General features: G+C 38.0%; 1 protein-coding gene across 1 annotated transcript in view; it reads left to right on the plus strand.

Annotated features, from left to right (window-relative positions):
• LOC147335614 (uncharacterized) overlaps positions 1-20264 on the plus strand; it is a 33713-nt gene that overhangs the window by 11051 nt on the left and 2398 nt on the right. The window contains exons 10-22 of the mRNA XM_086286084.1: positions 4866-4925; positions 5168-5200; positions 9499-9573; positions 10386-10646; positions 10748-11023; positions 12840-13094; positions 13196-13471; positions 16069-16377; positions 17370-17627; positions 18187-18444; positions 19649-19768; positions 19928-19943; positions 20023-20114. Coding sequence (XP_086142210.1) covers positions 4866-4925; positions 5168-5200; positions 9499-9573; positions 10386-10646; positions 10748-11023; positions 12840-13094; positions 13196-13471; positions 16069-16377; positions 17370-17627; positions 18187-18444; positions 19649-19768; positions 19928-19943; positions 20023-20114 — 2289 coding nt within the window. The remainder of the gene's footprint in view (positions 1-4865; positions 4926-5167; positions 5201-9498; positions 9574-10385; positions 10647-10747; positions 11024-12839; positions 13095-13195; positions 13472-16068; positions 16378-17369; positions 17628-18186; positions 18445-19648; positions 19769-19927; positions 19944-20022; positions 20115-20264) is intronic.

The following is a 20264-nucleotide window of genomic DNA, read 5'->3' on the forward strand; positions in this document are numbered from 1 at the left end:
CAGAAACAAGTGGCTATTCTTTGTGAGCATATGGATCAGTCATATTACCATTATTTCACCCAAAGGCACCAAGCTAATACTTAAAAAAGCTGCAGAAATACACACAAATATAAACAGTACTTGGTGACAACTTTGCTTTTAGCCTTTAACCCTCTGGGGTCCAGGGTATAACTGGCCGTTTTTGACTACTTTTGATTCGGCCTCTATATTTCACCTTTAAAAACTGTTTATCTTGCCAATCTGTTATTTACCCATTTTGATATAATGTATCAGCACAATTTATCTAAATTCAGACAAAGTGATATTTTTGACTGTAAAAACCAAAAGCATGTTTAACGAATCATTTTCATAACTTGAAATGCAAATACAAATTGTACATTTTTAAAAAATATGCACAAGTTTTGCAAACAACAAAGTTATATGGTACTATTTACCTAAAAATGCAGCCAAGGCTCAGACGTTTTTTATAAAACCATTTAAAACTGTTTACAGAACAATCAGGTGTTCTGCATCAAATAAGAAGAGAACAAATTATTTATGCAACTCCAAAAAATTGTTTGTGTCACTATAACACAGATGAGAACAGCACAGGGATAAACCCTGCAGGTCTGACAGCAGGTGTGTCACTCAGCATTTACACTGCAGTCTGCCTTTGGTGGCTTTAAGACAGCAACTGTGACATTCACTAGTAGAACTGACACACAAAACAAAACAACGACTACACTACACACTAACTACACAAGACAACAAACTAACTTGAGACTCCAAACACAGTAAACATCACAAAGCTCTCACCAGTGTTGACTAACGCGTTACAGTAACTACGTTATTATTGTGGTAACGAGCACGGTAACTAGTTATTATGCCAAAATCAGGAACGTGTCAATCGTTACTGGGATTTAGATAGGCTCGTTACTTCGTGTGGTGGCTATCATGGAGCCTCCACAGACTGAGTACCATTAGCAAGTGGTGGAGGCCAGCAGGTGAGGCAGGAGGAGCAGAGACCCGTGGCGGCCGCCGGTCCAAGTGTGAACTGAACTTCAGGTAAGAAGTTATGACCTGCAGTCTATCTGGGTCAGATATAAACCAAGTTTAGGTGGAGTTTATTTTCGTTATGCTGACCTTTTCGTACTGGGTACTAGCTAGCATGACGGAGTTTCTATACAGCTGGGTGGGTGCTATGATGTTACTGATGTTGGACTTTATTTTGTTCATAAGGTTAATTAGTAGAGTTGCCAACTGTCCCCTAAAAAACTGAATCATCTCGTATTCAGAGAAAATATTACACGTTTCGTGTTGAGCTGAAAAGGAACAGTTTGTCCCGTACTTCAGCTACAATGAAAAAGCTGGAGTTATTCTGTGTCTTGGTTACAGAAACTAAACTAAGTACAACAATCCAGCAAAGCCTACAGCTCAGCCACCACCTTAAGCATCGGATGAGGATGATGAGCAGCAGTTGCTTTGGCTAAAGGCAGGAACCTGGAATGGTGCACCACCCAGGTGGAGAGGACAGCAGGAGAGAGAGAGAGGAACAACAACAGCACTGACAGGAAGTCAGAGAGGACTGGAGGACCATGACATCTGTTTGTGTATGAAATTTAAAGGCATTAAGATCAAACCGCAAAAATGACAATGCAGAATAGCTACAGTGCCGATATGTGTGTGAAGGGTTGTTGGTGGTTGCTGTCTGTTCTGCCACAGGTTTATTTTTAATCTACTGAACGGCCTCATTTTCGTCTCGACCACATGCAAAAGAGGAAATGCAGCCTGTAGTTTGAGACAATAGTTTTGTGTGTAGCAGTGTCTTATTTTAAGCCATCAGTATCCAGCAAACATAAGGTCCTAAAGCACACTGCACTTTATTGTCCTCTTCATAACCTGATGAGGAAAATAGTTTAGAATATTAACATGTCAGTAACATGTGAAACTTTAATGACTGAGACCATGAACATATGCAGAAAGTGTTTAGACTCTGACCTGTAGATCAGACTGTGACAGGAAGGATCACTTCTCAAAAAGACGTGAATGATGGAAAATATTGTGTAAACATTGTTATTTGTATAACTGCAAGTTCACACGGAGCTGCAGTCTTATCTGCACCATCTCTGCACTGAAACAAACCTCAATGATCTTTTGTTGTTTCCTTCATCAGCCTGCAGAGTTAAAATGAGGAAGAACATTTACTATAGAAAGTGTGCTTTAACTGCTCCATTAACTATTTACAGGTATTAAAGTAAAATAAAAAAAGATTACACATCTTTACTGTAACAGTGCCAGAGCTGACAGGTGGGGAGGAAGAAATTAGAAGAAGGAAAGAGATTTTTAAAAAAAAGAAAAAAGAGGAAATGACACAGAAAACAAACAGAACCTGAAAGAGAGCAGAGGGAAGACGGAGGACAGGGCCCAGAGCTGTGATCACATGCACATAATATACAAGGAGAAACAACCGTCCACATCAACCCACTGCTCTAAAACACTTCAAAAACTCTGGTGTGAATGTGGTGTCGTCTTATTCTTGTTATCAAACCTCAGTAAGTGTAAAGAGGAAGTGGAAGCTTGATCCAGTTATAAGTGAACTGTTCAATAGTGGTTTGTTGCAATGCTTTGTGCATTTTCTCAGCATGCTTTCAAGATTTAACCTGTGGCGTCCACATATGTGGACATCACATTTTGTCTTGTCTAGACCACAGTACTAAATTTTGCTCTACAAGGACCTGATATCCACTCACGAGGACATTATTCTGCCACCGTTCTATCAAATTTTCAATCGAATGTCCCCATATGTGGATATCAGGCCATTGTAGAGCAAAATCAAGTAAAAAGTAATTCTTTGTTTTTACATTCATCAGGTCCCAATCAGCCCAAATAGCAAAGAGAAATAAAAATGCTATGAAAGAGTTCAGGTCTTCGGAGATTAAAGTTACTATGGCAACATGAGTAAAAATAAAGGTAAAAGTCTTTCAGGAATAATTATGATAAGATCCGTCTACAGTCATGTTGTAGGTAATACACCACAGTATCTTCTGATCTATTAGTCTACACATCACTGAATCATTTGGACAGATTAACATTTGTGGAATCACACAGTGTTTAAGTCTCACTTATTTATTTATGTTGACTGCAAAGTGTAAGTTGACACTTTTGTGATCTCAATAGAGATTTTGTGATGACCCACAGGTAAGTCTCTGTGTTCCTGTGATCAGTTATCTGTAACTCAGTTTTCTTCGTTTGTTACCATCGAGGCCTGAAACTATCAGCTTCATAATAAAGGTCACCTTTGTTTGGTACTCTGAGTCCTGCTTTGCAAGGGTGGCTGTAGCTCAGGCGGTAGAGCTGAACATCTACTGATCGGAGGGTTGCTGGTTCAATTCCTGGCTTCCCCTAGTCTGCTTATCACATATCCTTGGGTAAGATACTAACCCCAAATTGCTCTCCGAGGCATCCATCGGAGTATGAATATGTGTGTGAATGTTTGTCACAAAGCACTAAGAAAAATGTGCTAGTGTGAATGGGTGAATGCACAAGTTGGGAGTTCGCCTTGTAATCGGAAGGTTGCTGGTTTGTTCCTCGGCTCGGACAGTCTCGGTCGTTGTGTCCTTGGGCAAGACACTTCACCCGTTGCCTACTGGTGGTGGTCAGAGGGCCCGGTGGCGCCAGTGTCCGGCAGCCTCGCCTCTGTCAGTGCGCCCCAGGGTGGCTGTGGCTACAATGTAGCTTGCCATCACCAGTGTGTGAATGGGTGGATGACTGGATATGTAAAGCGCTTTGGGGTCCTTAGGGACTAGTAAAGTGCTATATAAATACAGACCATTTACAAGTTGTGTGAAGCACTCAGAAGAGTAAAATAAGTGCTGTATAAGAACCATTTAGCATGTGGGTCTGCTTTTTGAACTGACTCTGAACACAATCACATGATCTTGGTTGGTAACATGTGGTGTTCAACACAAACATCATTATTACAGTGTTTCAATCATTGTTTCACATCATCAGTTTGTTTTATTTTATTGTGTTTACATGTAGTCAGAGGCTGAGGTCAGTGTGCATCTGCACATACATGTCAAAGCAAGACAAAGAACAGTCTGCAGAATAAATGAGTTCCTGCTTTACTTTGAAATGACAACAGATAATAAATATAACTTTGAATTTATCTATGAATTTAATTGTTCTTTAGTTGGTGAAACATAAAAGTCTTTAGTCTCACTTCAGCCACACACTGAGTCATTTCCTGTGTTTGGGTCTCCACCAAACTTAAAACCAGAATTTAACCACAAGGTGAAAACTTTCACAGGTCTGAGGTCAAAGGAGCCTTTTCACTATATTACTGCATGATGATGTTTCAGCTAAGAGTCGAATAAAATAAAGACATTTTAATGCAGCCTAAAGTAAGAATTTAATTTTAATTCTGCAGTTAAACAATTAAAAGGAGAAAAATGATTTAAAAAGGCTTTAGTGAAAATACAGGCACCAAAGTAGAAAAGCTGTTTTGGTATATTCACTCTCAGTGACTCCCAGTCTGCAGAGACCTGCCAGGAGACAAATATTAGTGGATATTGCAGCCAAAAAATCCCCCAAACGGGCAAAACATACTTACATGAAGCAACACAACAACATTTTATATTATAGAAAAAGGAAACAACACAACAAAAGAAACAAGCTTCTATGTTTGCAGTGGACAGGAAATATAAACATGTCAACCAACTGCTGCGGTCAAAGCTACAGGAGCTGTTTGAGTTTTGTGTGTAACGGCAGGAAGCACAGAGAGACCAATCAGAATAAGAGCCTGTAGAAAAACTCTTGTTGTATCTATATTAAACACAACTTCTCTTTATCTGCAAACTAAAACTGTTTGATTATCTGAGGATCAGAGTGCAGCAGGCTGGATGTGACGATGGGGCACTCTTTGCTCTGCATGATGGGCTTTTTCTGTAAGTACACGTCTGACATTGTTTGAACGGCAGCGATTAATGAAAATGTTTCTGATCTGTGAGAATTACAGTGAGTCACTGCTTTAACCTGTTTACCTGAGAGCTGGAACAAAGCAGACTTGTGATTCTTTAAGTGTTTAAATGTTTGATACACTGCTGCTTTTTGCATCACTTATAGTTGCACACTGTGTTACAACAGTTTGATTGTATAATGTCTGATGAGGTTTTATTGATTATTTTAGTGCTCAGTACTGTCATCTGTGGAAATGCTGAAGGTAAGAAATGATCTTTTTCTTCCTGTTCATATATGTAGCTGTTATGTCCTATAATGTGCTCAATAATATCCTCCCTGTGTTTCCATGTTATCTTCTGCACAGACTCAATGCTTCTATTCAGCCTGTGCAGTTAAACATAAATGGCTTCAGTAAGCGCTCCATGTGGAGACTGTGGCGTTCTTCAGAGCTTTTACTGATGTACCATTTGTACCACTTTCAGTCTGTAAAACTGTAACAACAAAACAGAGCAGGTACATTTAATCTCAGTGTAGATGCACACATGTCACATGACCAATGCAAGATCACAACATCAACAATAAATGGACAAAGCCTGTCAAGTGACGTAAATACAAATACCACATGCTGACATGTTTTATGCTAACAGGCAAAACAAAGCACTAACAGTTAGCTTACAGTAGTAATGTAACAAACTTCACAGACCCACAAGAAGGACAGAGCACTAATATGTAGAAACAATCCATCATCTGCCCAAACTTACACTTTATCCCATCTCAAGAGCAGCAGATGCAGAACTATCACAGACACGGAGCTCTAGCCATTACTTGGCACTTCTTCCATTTAACCACTAGATGGCGGACTTTGACATGAGCGGACCAGGAAGAAGCAGATGAATAAATGTGACCCGTCATATAACAAAGTTGAAACAAACTATATTTCAGGAATAACCTGAGGGACAAAATATTGTATATGATACAGCTCACACTCCACTGCGTTTATTGGTTAAAATATTAAAAGATCATATCAAGAGTGCAACCATGTGAGCAGATGTTTCACTCAGCCGATACACAAACTTTATATTTACTAGAGTTTGTTGCCTTGAAACTGACTGATTTCCTTTTCATGAGTATTTATCTGTCCATCCTCACAGATCACAGTTATGATTCACAAGATGCTGATGAACTGGAGGATCAATCTAATGTATTACAGCACAGCGTGATGAGTTTAGGGTAAATGCAGGTAACTCTAATCTGAAAACAGACTCAACCACAGATCAGTCAGTTAAAGTCCTGCCTGAAGACTTTAATCAGTCTTATTATGAATTTTTACTCTCAGTTATTTATAGTGTCATGGTGTGCTGTCTGCCTCAGTGTCCTCTTGAAAAAACCTCTGAAAGTTGTTCAAGTCATAAATGAATAAGACTTCACATACAGAAGAGTAACAAGTAAAACAAACTCGACAAAGTGCCATTGATATAGATTTATTCATTTGTCACTGTCATGGTCTTTCATCATTTTAGTCTGAGTGCTTCTTCCTCATCTTTGTTTAGCTTTTTAAAAAAAACATTTCCTCTTTAATTTAAAGGTTTGTTTTCTTTCATCCTTTGTGTTATTTTTCTTCCTCTTTTATGATTTTCCTGTTTGTTTTTAACTGTTTCTCATTCCCAGTCATGTTTAAATAGTCCTGCTGTGTCTTGTCAGTCTTTGTCAGAGCATCTGTGAACACTCACGTGTGTTCATCTCTTAGTTGTTTCTATTGACAGTTTATTTATTTCTAGTTTTACATTTTGATTCTTTGTATGTTTCCATTTTTAGACTATTTAGATATTAAAGTTCAGTTTTATTAAGTGTGCCTATGCCAAAAGGCACACTTATTACTATTGCTCGGATTTATTATTATTATTATTATTATTATTATTATTATTATTATTATTATTATTATTATTATTTTCCTTCCTTCTTCCACTAAAAGGACCACAATAATAGCCTCATATTTGTCTAAGTTACAGAACTTAAAGTCAAGGCCACTCTGACAGCAGACAGCACAACCACACCAGCAGGGGGCAGTGTGACACTGACCTGTGAGGTGAATTACTCTGTTCAGAAAAACCTCATCTGAAAATGAGATCATCTCTTTTAGCTCTAAGAGTGCAATCTCTGTCTCTGATGGAGGCATCTACACCTGCAGAGGAAGGAGAAGAAACACGAATTTAGTCACAACTAAAAGCGATTCAGTCATTATTCAGGAAACTGATGAGTTTAAAAAAATGTTGAGAATTGAAAAAGGTCTTCTCCAAATTGTAACGGAACTCAATATTCAGTAATCACCAGTACTTAAACCACTAAATCTGTCAAATTATGAATTATTAGGCTCAGTACATTGTTTCACCTTTGTTCAGTCTTCAGATCACTTACAGACACAGAGGAGTTCATGGTGCTGTTTTGTCTTTTTAGAGTGATTTAAAAAACAGTTTGTGCTCCTTTCCTGGTTACTGAACCTTTACTCTTAGTTTTTCTTTGCCAGTTTTGACTTTGGTGCTACATAAAAACTTTGTATTTCACATTTTAGGAACAGTTTATGAGAGCAGAGCAGCCTCCAGCTTTGAATCCATCACTGGAGGTTTAACAACATTGTTAGGAAACAACAGCTAACTGATGACTCATTGATTATATGTTCATAAATGTGTAATATGTAAATGTAAAGATTTAGAAAAAAAAAGCAAATACTGGAATATAAAGATTATTGAATCACTTGGTTTAATTTATTTTTTAAAATGTATTGTTGATTTTCAAAGTCAAAATTATCAGTCTGCTTATGAAATATTTTTATTTGATCAGTTTTGATCAAAATAAGAATAAAAAAATAAGTCTTTAAAGACAAAGACACTATTTTACATCTTATGTCCTCACACCTGGATTCATTGGTACCACAGAGACCACCTTAATATTGCAAACCATGCCAATCCTAAAAATAATAATGCTGTGCAGACATGGATGCATATTCTGCATAGATGTACTGTTTATTAATTTTTTTAAATTTTGTACAAGACCCATGACATGTGTACAAACCATTCATTAATTGTTTTTATTTTTAATGATTGAAATTTAAATTCTTCTCTATAAAATGGTGCAGAAGACATTTTTACTGCTTAAAGGTTTGTAATTATGTTATTAAATAGTGGCAAATATAACCTAAATAATTCTTTGGATATACATTTTTAAACAAAGTAAAACAAATTAAAATGTGTCTCTGTGCTGAGACCTGGTGGAACTAAAAAAAGGTTTTAATTCTTTCAGCTGACTGAAAGCTCTCACCACCTGCAACAGTCACAGGCAGCTTCCTGCAGGAACCTGGTCACAGCAGAGGTCTTGCATCTATTTTAACCCTTTTATATGCCAACACCTCACTGCTGATATTTATGGCAGCTCTGAACTATAATTATTTATGGTGGATCTGTCTTCTCCTGTGCTTGTTTATCATCCCCTCAAGCTAAACAAGGATTTTATTTCCACCCTTTTCTTTGGAATCAGCATTCTAACTCTTTTTATGTTTGCTGCCCATCAAACTCCTATAAAACACCCTTCCAACAGATGGCATTAAAAAAAAGTTTTACAGTCCATTTAAAAGTTTTGCTAGACTGCTGTGATGACATAAAATCATGGTTGCCAATACATTTTTGGAATGTAAACAATCAAAAAACAGATTGTAATTTTTAAATCTCCTGACCCTCGTTTTGTAAGTGTAACCTTGTTCCTCTGAAAAAGTTCAGACCTCCCTTTGTAAAAACTCTGGGGGTGATCTTTGATGACAGTTCCTCATTTGAGAAATAAATAAATTCAGTTGTAGAAGCCAGACTCTGCCTCCTGAGGGCCTTTGCAAAAATGATAGACGTTTTGTCATCTGCTCAGTTTGAGAAAGTAACTCATGCATTTATTTCATCCAGGCTAGTGTAATATGCTTTATTTTGGTAGCAGTCAGGCTATAATGATTGTTTAGTCTCTGATCTTTTAACTAAACAAACTCCAAACAGAACTCTAAGGTCAGCTGATAAGTTGCTTCTGATCATGAAAATAGGAAGGGAGAGGCAGATTTTCTTCTTTGTTGAAAAAACAAAACAAAACTAACACTATGAAACATAATCATTTAAAAGTACCGTGTGAAGCAAACATTATTTTGTGGTGATAGGTTAATAATTTTCTGGATCCCAGTATGTTTTAGAACTCACTTCAACATTTTATTGATTGCTTTGAAAGAGCGTCATCAGTGTTCTGGCTCTCCACGCTGATTTTAACCTCAAAGTAAAATTAAAGCAGAAAAATCTGTGAGTTTTAGAATATAAATAAAATATAACTTTACAAAGTAAATTCGAATACATTTAATATTAAAATGCTGTGTTAAAGTGTGAAAGCTATAAATTGTTTTATTGTGACTTTGTTTTGATGTTCAGTCTCCAAACTGTTTGTCTGTGAATCAGCTGTTTTGCAGTAACTCTCCTCTTATGTTATAAACAGCAGAGTTTTCATGTTTCTCTCCTAACTGGATCATTCTTATGTGAACAGTTCCCAGTAAGCCCACTGTGACCCTGCAGCCATCCTGGACTCAGATATACAGCGGTGAGACAGTCACTGTCAGATGTGAGATTCAGGAAGTTGAAGGAGCTCAGTGGACGTATGAATGGAGACCTAACAAGTTAAACACACCTCCAACATCCAATGAATACAGAATCATCACAGTTACTGAGTCTGACAGTGGATTGTACAGCTGCCGGGGCAGAAGGGGGTATTTGTTAACAGAGTGGAGTGAAACCATCACACTGACTGTATCATGTAAGTTGGAGATGTTTCATCCAGATTATCTGTTTTATTAAAATAAGTGAAAAATGGGTTTTTCTTACAGCTTTGTAGCTTTTTCATTCCTGCTTATGAATAAAAGACATCACTGTCAAAAGACTGGAAATAAAAATGCATCTGTTCACAACTTGCTCTGTTGTTGAATCTCAGGTTTCTCCTGCTCGCTGTGGTTACACTGATTGGCTGTCACTGGTACATTTGACAAAGGAACAATACACCAAAAACAGAAGTACAAAATAACACCAATGAATTTAATCCTGCTCAAATTCATTTAGGAAGAATTTTCAAATGTGCAAAATACAATCAGATCATATAAACCTGGGTTATTTTTGGATTACTGATCAATAAACTCAGTCATGTTTCAAATTAATTATTTGAACTGTCCATGTATGTAATGAACTGTAAAAACACAAAGTCAAATATAAAAAACTAACCCTGTGCTGATCAAAACAGAAATACAGAATATTATGTGTGACACAGTTTGTTTCATCTTAACTAGGGTTTCATGATATTTGATCATTTACATATTTCCATCTTTAAATTGTTCTGATTCAGTCATTTTTACTTTTATGTTCTTGTTCTAAACTGAACTGCAGCCAAACCAAAGGCTGAACTGAGAGCTGATAGGACAGCTGTTCCAGCAGGGGGCAGTGTGACCCTGACCTGCTCTGTGAGCCCATCATCATCATCATCATCTGGATGGAAATACTACTTGTACACAGATGGGAAATCTTATCAACCTGTGACAAATGGACAAATCAGTGTCTCAGAGGGAGGACGCTACAGCTGCATAGGAGGAAGAGGAGAACCAGTTTACTACACAGAGGACAGTGAGTCAGTCTGGATTGACAAAATTGGTGAGTTCAAACTTTAAATTTCCTACAAAGCACTACATCTGATGGTAACTGAACCTTTTGTCATTCATGTGTTTTTATTGTACTTTCTTGAACATTAACAGTGTCAAACAGGCCTGTTGTGACTCTGTATCCAAACTGGTCTGAGATATACAGAGGAGAGACGATCACTGTCAGATGTGAGATCCATGGAGGAGACACTGAGTGGGATTATGAGTGGGAAGCAAACAGCATCATAAAATCTCCAAATCAAAATGAATACAGGATTATTTCTGCTTCATCATCCAACAGTGGAAACTATCGCTGTAAGGGCAGAATGAAAAGTTCACAGCATGAAACAACAGAGTGGAGTGATTCAGTCACACTGACAGTTTTTCACAGTAAGTTGAAGATGTTTCATCCAGATTATCTGTTTTATTAAAATAAGTGAAAACACTTGTTTCTCTTAAAGCTTTGCAGCTGTTTCTTTCGTGCTTTTGAATGAAATGTTTGTTTTTATTCTCCGGTCATCTTCTTGTTGCACTGGAGACATTTACAGATAGCTAAAACTAGAATCTCAGTTCACACAAGCACTTTACAACTAGCAGCCCTAAAATAACAGACCAAAGAGCAGAACTTTGTTTATGGGGAACAGAAAACTGAAATATAGAAAAACCTTCCAGTGCACATTAATTTATAATCAAAGTCATAGAATAATATAAATAAAAGTAAAAGTCACTCACTAGACCTGCAGAGTGGCTGGTTAGGAATAATCAGTAACACAGTGAGTTACCAGTACAACACCAACACAATGAATGGAATTACAACACTGAAAGCACAAAATCAGCTGTTCACAGATTTACAGAGAAACCTTCCACAGTCACAATCTGGTGTGGAATCAGTTCTTGGATTAAATCCTCTGTGTGTTGCAGTAACAGAGATTATGGTGGAGTCGTATCACAGTTCAGAAGTGTGAGTCAGTTTCCTGATCTCTGGAATATGAGTTGATCCAGCAGGAACAGAAGACTTTAGTGGAAGTTCACATCTCCTAGGCGTGGATCACCATCGAGGTTCGACAGTCTCAGGTTTCAGCGCCAAGATCTGCACTCGGCTAATAAACCTGATCTGTTTTGTAACACAAACACTGGAGTCTTGTTCCAGCATTCCTAACAGCTCAGCTGGAAATCACATCCAAACTGCTCCCTGTAATGTCAGCGGTGATGTTCACTGTGCTTATTATTGTGGCCTAAAGACATCTGTGCAACAGGAAATGTCAGCTTCCACAGCAAAAGAATATAAAACACACATACTAGGTCTCATCTTAGCTATCAGAGGCTTCAACATCAGATTTAGTAAAGAACAAGCACATAACGTGCTAACTGACACCAAAGCAAACCAACTGTGACTCACCAAATCCTCATTTAAACTCCATCAAACAGATTTTATCCACAAGGACTGAAGTTGGACACCATCACTGTGAAAGACTGGAAATAAAAATGCATCTGTTCACAACTTGCTTTGTTGCTGAATCTCTTCCCCTCACTCAGGTTTCTGTTGCTCGCTGTGGTTACACTGATTGGCTGTCACTGGTACATGTGATAAAGGAACAATACACCAAAAACAGAAGTACAAAATAATACCAATGAAATGATAACTGCTCACATTCATTTAGAAGCAATTCTCAGATGTTCAAAATACAATCAGATCCAGTCGCCGTTTTTTTTTTTGTTTGTTTGTTTTTTGTACTTATTTATTTTCTTTATTTATAGTTGATAGTACAGCTTAGATAGTGTTATACGCTCTATTGCCATTCTCCTGCCCCACTTTGCTCTATTGTCTCGCAGCAGTAGCAGCAGTCGTATTTTGGCCCACTGTCATTTAAGTTTGTAGGGATGTGTTTATGTATCGCTCTCTAGGTTCTTCCACAGCATTTCAGTCAGTTTGAGCTCTGAACTTTGTTTCAACAATTGTGAAACCTTCACTCTTTTGTTTTTCAGCCTTTCTGTTGCTGCTGTACTTGTGTAATTTTAGCAAAGGCAAATATAAAAAACTAACACTGTGCTGATCAAAACAGAAATACAGAATATTATGTGTGACACAGTTTGTTTCATCTTAACTAGGGTTTCATGATATTTGATCATTTACTTATTTCCATCTTTAAATTGTTCTGATTCAGTCATTTTTACTTTTATGTTCTTGTTCTAAACTGAACTGCAGCGAAACCAAAGGCTGAACTGAGAGCTGATAGGACAGCTGTTCCAGTAGGGGGCAGTGTGACCCTGACCTGCTCTGTGAGCCCATCATCATCATCTGGATGGAAATACTACTGGTACACAGATGGGAAATCTTATCAACCTGTGACAAATGGACAAATCAGTGTCTCAGAGGGAGGACGCTACAGCTGCAGAGGAGGAAGAGGAGAACCAGTTTACTACACAGAGGACAGTGAGTCAGTCTGGATTGACAAAATTGGTGAGTTCAAACTTTAAATTTCCCACAAAGCACTACATCTGATGGTAACTGAACCTTTTGTCATTCATGTGTTTTTATTGTACTTTCTTGAACATTAACAGTGTCAAACAGGCCTGTTGTGACTCTGTATCCAAACTGGTCTGAGATATACGGAGGAGAGACGATCACTGTCAGATGTGAGATCCATGGAGGAGACACTGAGTGGGATTATGAGTGGGAAGCAAACAACATCAGAAAACCTCCAAATCAAAATGAATACAGGATTATTTCTGCTTCAGCATCCAACAGTGGAAACTATCGCTGTAAGGGCAGAGTGAAAAGTTCACAGCATGAAACAACAGAGTGGAGTGATTCAGTCACACTGACAGTTTTTCACAGTAAGTTGAAGATGTTTCATCCAGATTATCTGTTTTATTAAAATAAGTGAAAACACTTGTTTCTCTTAAAGCTTTGCAGCTGTTTCTTTCGTGCTTTTGAATGAAATGTTTGTTTTTATTCTCCGGTCATCTTCTTGTTGCACTGGAGACATTTACAGATAGCTAAAACTAGAATCTCAGTTCACACGAGCACTTTACAACTAGCAGCCCTAAAATAACAGACCAAAGAGCAGAACTTTGTTTATGGGGAACAGAAAACTGAAATACAGAAAAACCTTCCAGTGCACATTAATTTATAATCAAAGTCATAGAATAATATAAATAAAAGTAAAAGTCACTCACTAGACCTGCAGAGTGGCTGGTTAGGAATAATCAGTAACACAGTGAGTTACCAGTACAACACCAACACAATGAATGGAATTACAACACTGAAAGCACAAAATCAGCTGTCCACAGATTTACAGAGAGAACCTTCCACAGTCACAGTCTGGTGTGGAATCAGTTCTTGGATTAAGTCCTCTGTGTGTTGCAGTAACAGAGTTTATGGTGGAGTCGTATCACAGTTCAGAAGTGTGAGTCAGTTTCCTGATCTCTGGAATATGAGTTGATCCAGCAGGAACAGAAGACTTTAGTGGAAGTTCACATCTCCTAGGCGTGGATCACCATCGAGGTTCAACAGTCTCAGGTTTCAGCGCCAAGATCTGCACTCGGCTAATAAACCTGATCTGTTTTGTAACACAAACACTGGAGTCTTGTTCCAGCATTCCTAACAGCTCAGCTGGAAATCACATCCAAACTGCTCCCTCCCTGTAATGTCAGCGGTGATGTTCACTGTGCTTATTATTGTGGCCTAAAGACATCTCTGCAACAGGAAATGTCAGCTTCCACAGCAAAAGAATATAAAACACACATACTAGGTCTCATCTTAGCTATCAGAGGCTTCAACATCAGATTTAGTAAAGAACAAGCACATAACGTGCTAACTGACACCAAAGCAAACCAACTGTGACTCACCAAATCCTCATTTAAACTGCATCAAACAGATTTTATCCACAAGGACTGAAGTTGGACACCATCACTGTGAAAGACTGGAAATAAAAATGCATCTGTTCACAACTTGCTTTGTTGCTGAATCTCTTCCCCTCACTCAGGTTTCTGTTGCTCGCTGTGGTTACACTGATTGGCTGTCACTGGTACATGTGATAAAGGAACAATACACCAAAAACAGAAGTACAAAATAATACCAATGAAATGATAACTGCTCACATTCATTTAGAAGCAATTCTCAGATGTTCAAAATACAATCAGATCCAGTCGCCGTTTTTTTTTTGTTTGTTTGTTTTTTGTACTTATTTATTTTCTTTATTTATAGTTGATAGTACAGCTTAGATAGTGTTATACGCTCTATTGCCATTCTCCTGCCCCACTTTGCTCTATTGTCTCGCAGCAGTAGCAGCAGTCGTATTTTGGCCCACTGTCATTTAAGTTTGTAGGGATGTGTTTATGTATCGCTCTCTAGGTTCTTCCACAGCATTTCAGTCAGTTTGAGCTCTGAACTTTGTTTCAACAATTGTGAAACCTTCACTCTTTTGTTTTTCAGCCTTTCTGTTGCTGCTGTACTTGTGTAATTTTAGCAAAGGCAAATATAAAAAAATAATCCCTGTGCTGATCAAAACAGAAATACAGAATATTTTGTGTGGCACAGTTTGTTTTATCTCAACTATGGTTTTGTGATATTTGATCATTTACATATTTCCATCTTTAAATTGTTCTGATTCAGTCATTTTTACTTTTATGTTCTTGTTCTAAACTGAACTGCAGCGAAACCAAAGGCTGAACTGAGAGCTGATAGGACAGCTGTTCCAGCAGGGGGCAGTGTGACCCTGACCTGCTCTGTGAGTCCATCATCATCATCATCATCTGGATGGAAATACTACTTGTACACAGATGGGAAATCTTATCAACCTGTGACAAAAGTGTCTCAGAGGGAGGACGCTACAGCTGCATAGGAGGAAGAGGAGAACCAGTTTACTACACAGAGGACAGTGAGTCAGTCTGGGTTGACAAAATTGGTGAGTTCAAACTTTAAATTTCCTACAAAGCACTACATCTGATGGTAACTGAACCTTTTGTCATTCATGTGTTTTTATTGTACTTTCTTGAACAGTAACAGCCTCAATCAGGCCTGTTGTGACTCTGTATCCAAACTGGTCTGAGATATACAGAGGAGAGACGATCACTGTCAGATGTGAGATCCATGGAGGAGACACTGAGTGGGATTATGAGTGGGAAACAAACAGCAGGATAAAAGCTCCAAATCAAAATGAATACAGGATTATTTCTGCTTCATCATACAACAGTGGAAACTATCGCTGTAAGGGCAGAATGAAAAGTTCACAGCATGAAACAACAGAGTGGAGTGATTCAGTCACACTGACAGTTTCTGACAGTAAGTCATATTTGCTTTAAGCTGTTTGAACACTTTGTAAAATGTGTTTCTGTTCATATAGACTGAGATTATTATTCTTTGTATAAACTGAGCTCACTGTTCAGAGACTGTACTACATGTTCACTGAGAGAAAATCTTTGTTGAACAGATAAACCCCGTCCTGTCCTCACTGTGTCTCCATCATGGCTGAGTCCTGGAGCCTCAGTAACTCTGAACTGTGAGGTTGAACATCCGTCTGCAGGATGGAGCTTCTACTGGTATAAAGCTGTTCCTGATCTGAAAACATTCAACTATAAATCCTCCAGTTATGAGCTGCTACCTGATGGCAGTGGGACTGCACAGGACTCCTTCATCATTCATGGACAGACACACACAGCAGGATATGTGTGCAGAGCTGGAAGAGGAGACCCAGAGTATCACACTGATCACAGTCAACCAAAGTTTGTCTGGTCTGCAGGTCAGTTTGTTTCTCTCTGTCCTTTCAATGAGCTCATGTTAGCTCATCATTTTTATTCACCAGGATTTAGACCATTAAAATCTCATCTCCATGACAACCATTTATCTCCGTTTATATTAAAACTCCCCAAAAGAACAAATGAACTGAATATTTTCCTTTCTCTCTGCGATCAAACCAAACTGAATTTCTTCGTTTTCTTATTTTTCAGTTTTTATTTAATGAGATAACATGAAAAACAAAAGACATCCATGAGATTTTAAATGTTTTGATATTTAAACTCATGTTTCTGTTTGTACTGATTATTTTTACTTAGTGCACAGACAGGATTTACACAGTTAAGACTCTTTGTTTAGTGCTCAGGTAGGTGTTCAGATAAAAAGTCAAATATAGTTAATGAAGAAACAAAGATGTCAGCAGGCAGGTTAACAGCTCTGACAAATACAAGAGAAACACTGACTACAGATGGACGCTAGAAGAAGACGTCACAAATAACAGCTGCTGTTATTGTTCATTTAAAATATACTTCAAAGGTTTTTAGTTTTGGTCCTGCTGCTGCAAAATATCTCACTGTAGAAGGAATCTGTGAAACAGACAATATCACAGAATTATGACAGAAACATTACAGCAAATGACTGAAGTGTGTTCAGAGTGATCTGTATCAGGTGGATGATGCTGAGAGTGATGACTCAAAGCTCATGATGTCACATGACGTGTACCAAGCTCTACATGAGCTGCCAGCAGATAAAGCATGTGGGTTAGATCATCTTAAACATGTCAGTATTCGGCTCCTTTGTTTTCCATTGATTTGACTGTCTGTGTGATTCAGGGCTTGTTGTCAGACTCAGTGTTGTCTCACCAAACAAACACTTTATCATATTGAACTATTAAATTTGATCTTCAAAACAAAAGCTTCAAACAAACAAATATTTTCACTGTGATATTTTGATCCTAACATCTGTGAGCTTTGTCTCTTCACTGCATGTTGTTTCCAGATGTTCATTCAGCAGCGTCTCTCACAGTGAGTCCTGACAGAGTGCAACACTTCACCTCTGACTCTGTCTCACTGACCTGTGAGGGAAACTTCACTGAGTGGAGAGTGAGGAAGTTCTCTGATGACGGCCGACTCTCTGACTGTTGGAGAATGACTGGATCCACATGTAACATCCACACATCAAAGTCAGATACTGGAGTGTACTGGTGTGAGTCTGGATCAGGAGAGTTCAGCAGTGCAGTCAACATCACTGTACAGAGTATGTTATTATACATTTACTTCTTGGATCTGAATGATTTAGACGTCACATGAACATTTGTCTCAGCTTTGCTGTATGTGAAGTAATTCTATGTGGCAACACAAACAAAAATGAGAATTTCAGACAATTTCAGGCAACGAAGCATCAAAATATTCTTGGATGTTGGTCTAATTTCTCTTCATCCGTTCATAATCCAGTTTGTCATAATTTGCCAACAGTATTTTATTTTCTCTGTCAGAATAAAACTCAACAAAGCTCAACATCTCTGTCGTCATATTAGATGAACCTTTAATATCTCAATAGAGAGAAATTTGGGAAACACGTCATGCAAAATAACACAAACATACAAACATTTACAATTTCACCTTCAACCATTCAATAATGTTACTGTCAGTAATTTGACTCCTGCAGGAAACATCCCAACTATATTTCCAGTCCTCATAATCACTCAGAAAACCAGGTCTGCATGTAGATCATGAGACAAGACTCACAGCTTTTTCTAAAGGTTTGCATCAGCTGATGTGACTGAAACAATATGTTTGTTTTTTTGTTTTCACAGATTATTATTATTATGATTATGTTCCTATCCTGGTGAGTCCTGTTCATCCTGTGACTGAGGGAGCTTCTGTTAGTCTGAGCTGCAGTTTGAAAACACAAAAAATACTTTCCAATGTGTTTTTCTATCACAATGACAAACTTATTGAAAATGATACCCGAGGGGAGCTGAAGATCTCTGCAGTGTCAAAGTCTGATGAAGGTTTCTACAAGTGTCAGTACTCAGGAAGAGAGTCAGCACAGAGCTGGATGTCAGTTAAAGGTGAGCAGGAGCAAAACGTGATGGATTTTAATGGATTTCATGCTTGAGAAATAACATGATATTATCTCTTTTAATGTTTAAATCCATCTGGGTCTATTTAGTCAGAACTTTATAAAACTATTATGTAATATCTCTATATTGTCAGGTTTAATATTGTTGTGATTCAGGACTCAGGTGAAAACAGCAGAGGAAGTAATCAGTCAGTTTCTTTATTCAAACAAAGGTCCATTCATTTAACACAACAGATTGTGAGCTTCGACTCAGTCAACAGGAACAAAACATAAATGAACCTAAACTTAATGAGTGAGTCCTACAAAAACATCTTAACTGAGGTGAGAGAGACAGGCCAGAGGAGCGGACATAACAGTGTGAGGGCGACAGATCTGTGGGAGAGGAGAGAGCAGTTAGGGCAGGAAATCTGAGGGAATGTGACAAGACAGAGAGTGTTCATAAAGTGGCTGCAACAATGCCTTACTTGGAGTCCAGACTAGCTGGGGGTAAAGGATAAAGCAGAGGTCTGTGGAAACTGCTGAACGATGGGCAGGCAGGCAAGTGAGGAAGAGGCTCCGAGGGGGCAGCGGTGGTGGTGAATAGGGGGGCAATGATCCAAGGTGGCAGGCGTCTGACTGGAGGTGAATGATGGCATGAAAATGAATCTTGAAGCAGGAAGAAACTGAAACAAGGGGAAAATCTGTTAGCATACAAACCTTATTTTCCTAGAAAGGATCCCAGCAGACCTGCCTGGTTACCTCACTGACGAGCTGCAGTCATGTTAACTATCCATTAACATTTGGCTTACAGCCACCGAGGTCTTCAAGGTCAACTTTATGACTAAAAAAAAATCCTTATAACACAGAAACTATGATTCTTACAAAGGTGTTGTGTCTTGTCAACATACAGAAAATACTGTATAAAGATTTAAAATATCATGTTACGTTTGACCTCTGACCTCACTTTTACATTTCACATGTGCCCTTGTTGTCATGTTGAAAAAATCTGCCTTTGGACTTATTTTCACTGAACTACAAACTTCTCACAGTACAAATAAACCACACACACACAAAAAAAAAAAAAACCCACAGAAAATACAATAGTGTTCCTTTAAAAGCAAATACTGTCAAGTGAGCTGCCTTAGCAGAGATTTGTGCTCTCAGAGTTCTTCTTTTACACTTTATTAATAATTAATTATTGTTTGTTGTCACAGTAACTGTGTCTGGAGCTGACAGCTCTTCATCTCCTGTGTGGTTGATGGTTGGACTGGTTTGTGGAGTCTCTCTCATTATTATTCTCCTGCTCTTGTTGTATCGCTGCAGACAGTCCAAGTGTAAGAGCCTCTTCTTTTCATGCTGTATTAGAGAGTTTATTTACTACATACACTTTAATTATTCACACATATACATGTATTCTGATCTCATGACACTAAATATCAGTGGAACAATTTATACATGACAAACATGTGTAATAACATTTGTCTCTTTCACAGATTCCTGCTTCACCAGGTTGGTAAAATACTTTTTATTATTATTTTAAACAAACATCAGTTACTTTTGAGTTTATTGTGTTTATTTCCTGTTTCAGGTCGATCCAGTCTGAGAGTCACAGTCCGGGCTCCTCCACAAATCATGGAGTCAACCAGGATGAAACTCATGAGTACAACTCTCTTCAACATGGTCAGTATTTAAACCATTTAAATAATATTATCATTATTAATATTGACTTTTATATCTGTCCTCATTAACAGTAACAGTTTTTAGATTAACTTTGTGCTCAGCGGCACAAAATCCATAATTTTATTGTTTCATATCAGAACAGCACAAACA

Source organism: Aulonocara sp. 'chitande type north' Nkhata Bay, linkage group LG3 (genome assembly GCF_057382095.1).
Source record: "Aulonocara sp. 'chitande type north' Nkhata Bay isolate Kocher_YH1m ecotype deep benthic linkage group LG3, A_spYH_male_GT1.1, whole genome shotgun sequence".
Lineage (NCBI taxonomy): Eukaryota > Metazoa > Chordata > Actinopteri > Cichliformes > Cichlidae > Aulonocara > Aulonocara sp. 'chitande type north' Nkhata Bay.